The sequence below is a fragment of the Acyrthosiphon pisum genome, chromosome X, assembly GCF_005508785.2.
Source record: "Acyrthosiphon pisum isolate AL4f chromosome X, pea_aphid_22Mar2018_4r6ur, whole genome shotgun sequence".
In the NCBI taxonomy this organism is placed as follows: domain Eukaryota; kingdom Metazoa; phylum Arthropoda; class Insecta; order Hemiptera; family Aphididae; genus Acyrthosiphon; species Acyrthosiphon pisum.
In genome coordinates this window covers 81,463,877-81,466,216 of record NC_042493.1, presented here as the reverse complement: position 1 = coordinate 81,466,216, position 2,340 = coordinate 81,463,877, and the positions used below count along the sequence as shown (strand labels likewise).

The 2,340-nt window shown below is 32.5% G+C and overlaps 1 protein-coding gene across 1 annotated transcript; it reads left to right on the top strand.

Annotated features, from left to right (window-relative positions):
- The first annotated feature begins 242 nt into the window (after nt 1-242).
- On the top strand, nt 243-923 carry LOC115033162 (zinc finger protein 572-like). The gene has a single exon (XM_029485260.1). It carries the CDS (start codon nt 243-245, stop codon nt 921-923), a length of 681 nt encoding a protein of 226 aa, XP_029341120.1.
- Nucleotides 924-2,340: the final 1,417 nt, after the last annotated feature.

Here is a 2,340-nt window from a genome sequence, read left to right as displayed (position 1 = left end):
CCAAAAGCAAAATTTGAATGTACGCCACTGAATTCAACAAAATAAACACTATGTAAAGTTTACAAAGTAATACAACATTGAATATAATATCATCTACTGGCTTAAACATATGGCAAAGACAGTAAATTCTAAATGATCATGAACTGAATAGCATGGTAACCAAATAATGGTATGATAAACAAATAACGTGTTAAATAAATCATATACTAATAGAAGCAGACTGACAACACATCAGCGGACAAATGGAGAAAAAACATTACCCCTGTGATGTCTGTGACAAGTCGTTCAGCAAAAGTAGTTATTTGACGACGCATCGACGAACACACACTGGCGAAAAACCGTACAAGTGTGATGTCTGTGACAAGTCGTTCAGTGAAAGTGGCACATTGATAAAACATCGACGAACACACACTGGCGAAAAACCGTACGAGTGCGATGTATGTGACAAGTCGTTCAGTGAAAGTGGCACATTGATAAAACATCGACGAACACACACTGGCGAAAAACCGTACGAGTGCGATGTATGTGACAAGTCATTCTCTGTAAATAGCAGTTTGATTGTTCACAAGCGAATTCACACTGGTGAAAAACCGTACGCTTGCGATGTATGCGACAAAACTTTCAGTAATAGTGGCAATTTGACGACACATCGACGCACACATACTGGTGAAAAACCGTACGCTTGCGATATATGTGACAAGTTTTTTGCTAAAATTGGCACATTAACGAGTCATCGACGGACCCACACTGGTGAAAAACCGTACGCATGCGATATATGCGACAAGTCGTTCAGTGAAAGTTTCACATTGACGGCACATCGACGCACACATACTGGTGAAAAACCTTACGCATGTGATGTGTGCGAAAAGGCGTTCTCTGTAAGTAGCAATTTGGTGACACATCGACGAACACACACTGATTAAAACAGTACGCGTGCAATCTATGCGATAAGTCGTTTTCAGTAAGTAGCTGCAGTAACTAGCAACATATAAGTAACTAGCAACATGTTTGACGGTACACAAGCGGACGCACACGTCACACTGATCGGAACAGTGATCAATGATCCAAGAGCCATATAAAATAGGATAAATCTTGTTGACTTATTATTATTATTAAAGTGTTAATTTTGTCATGCACAAATAAATACAATATATCGTGAGACTTTCAATATTTAAAAAAATAATAGGGTCATTAATTGTATACAATAATCGTGCGATCTATGTGACAAGTCGCTCTCTTTAATTGCAGTTTCATGGCACACAAACGGAAGCACACCACACACAGTTTGGATTTATCAAAGACTTATGATCCAAGGGCCATGTTTAAATAATATAAATATTATTTACATAGTATTATGGTAGCTCTATTAATGTATTAATTTTGCTATTCACAAAGTTTTTTTTTTTTACAATCAGTAGTCTTTCTATGTCAATTTGTACCTGTTTTAGTATTAATATGAATTAATAACAGGTAATAGACTATCTGTGATGTATTTATAAATAAATGTACCTCATGGCTTAGAATATTGATTTAAATAATTTACCCATTTACAAATGATACTAACCATTGAACAACAATATTCAAAATCAAATAGTTATTACTAGGGAATAATAATAAATTATAACAATAATAATTTCCCAATTACATATAAATGATTACATGTATATAGGTAGTATTATTATATTTAACATTTATACAGATTAAACTAGGTGTCTATAGTAGGTATTTTAATTATACAATCTTAAGACAATGATATTTTGAATTACTTATCCTTAATTCTGAACTTATGACTTTATCAGTTATCTACTGCTAACTACAATAGTATAATAAGAATACTAAACTCTAAATACTTATAAAAAAAATTTGTGAATATGTATTAACAATATTTATGAAAAATTTATTAGAAATCGTGTATTAAATTTTCAAACTTGTTGACAAAATATTACATTTTTATAGAAAGGTGACGATTTGAAACATTCAATAGCACATGAAGTGTCAACATTTTTTTAAATATATTATTATTATTATTTTTATTTATTTGTTATATTAATGACCATTCAGGGGTGCGTTCGAAAACTCAACTCTAGTTAACTCTATAAAAAAATAGTTCCCTAACTTCGTTCGGGAACGCAGAGTTAACTCCGTACTACCGTTCGGTAACGCCGAGTTGTTAGACTCCGGGTTAACTCTTTGACCCCGAAAAAATAGGTAGTTTGTTTTAACTCCACTGATAATAATGTTTATCTACGAAGATAACAAAATCAAAATTATTATATTATGATTACGAGTATTTATTTTTCATTACACTTGCGACAATATTTTATACCCTAAATCCTAAAC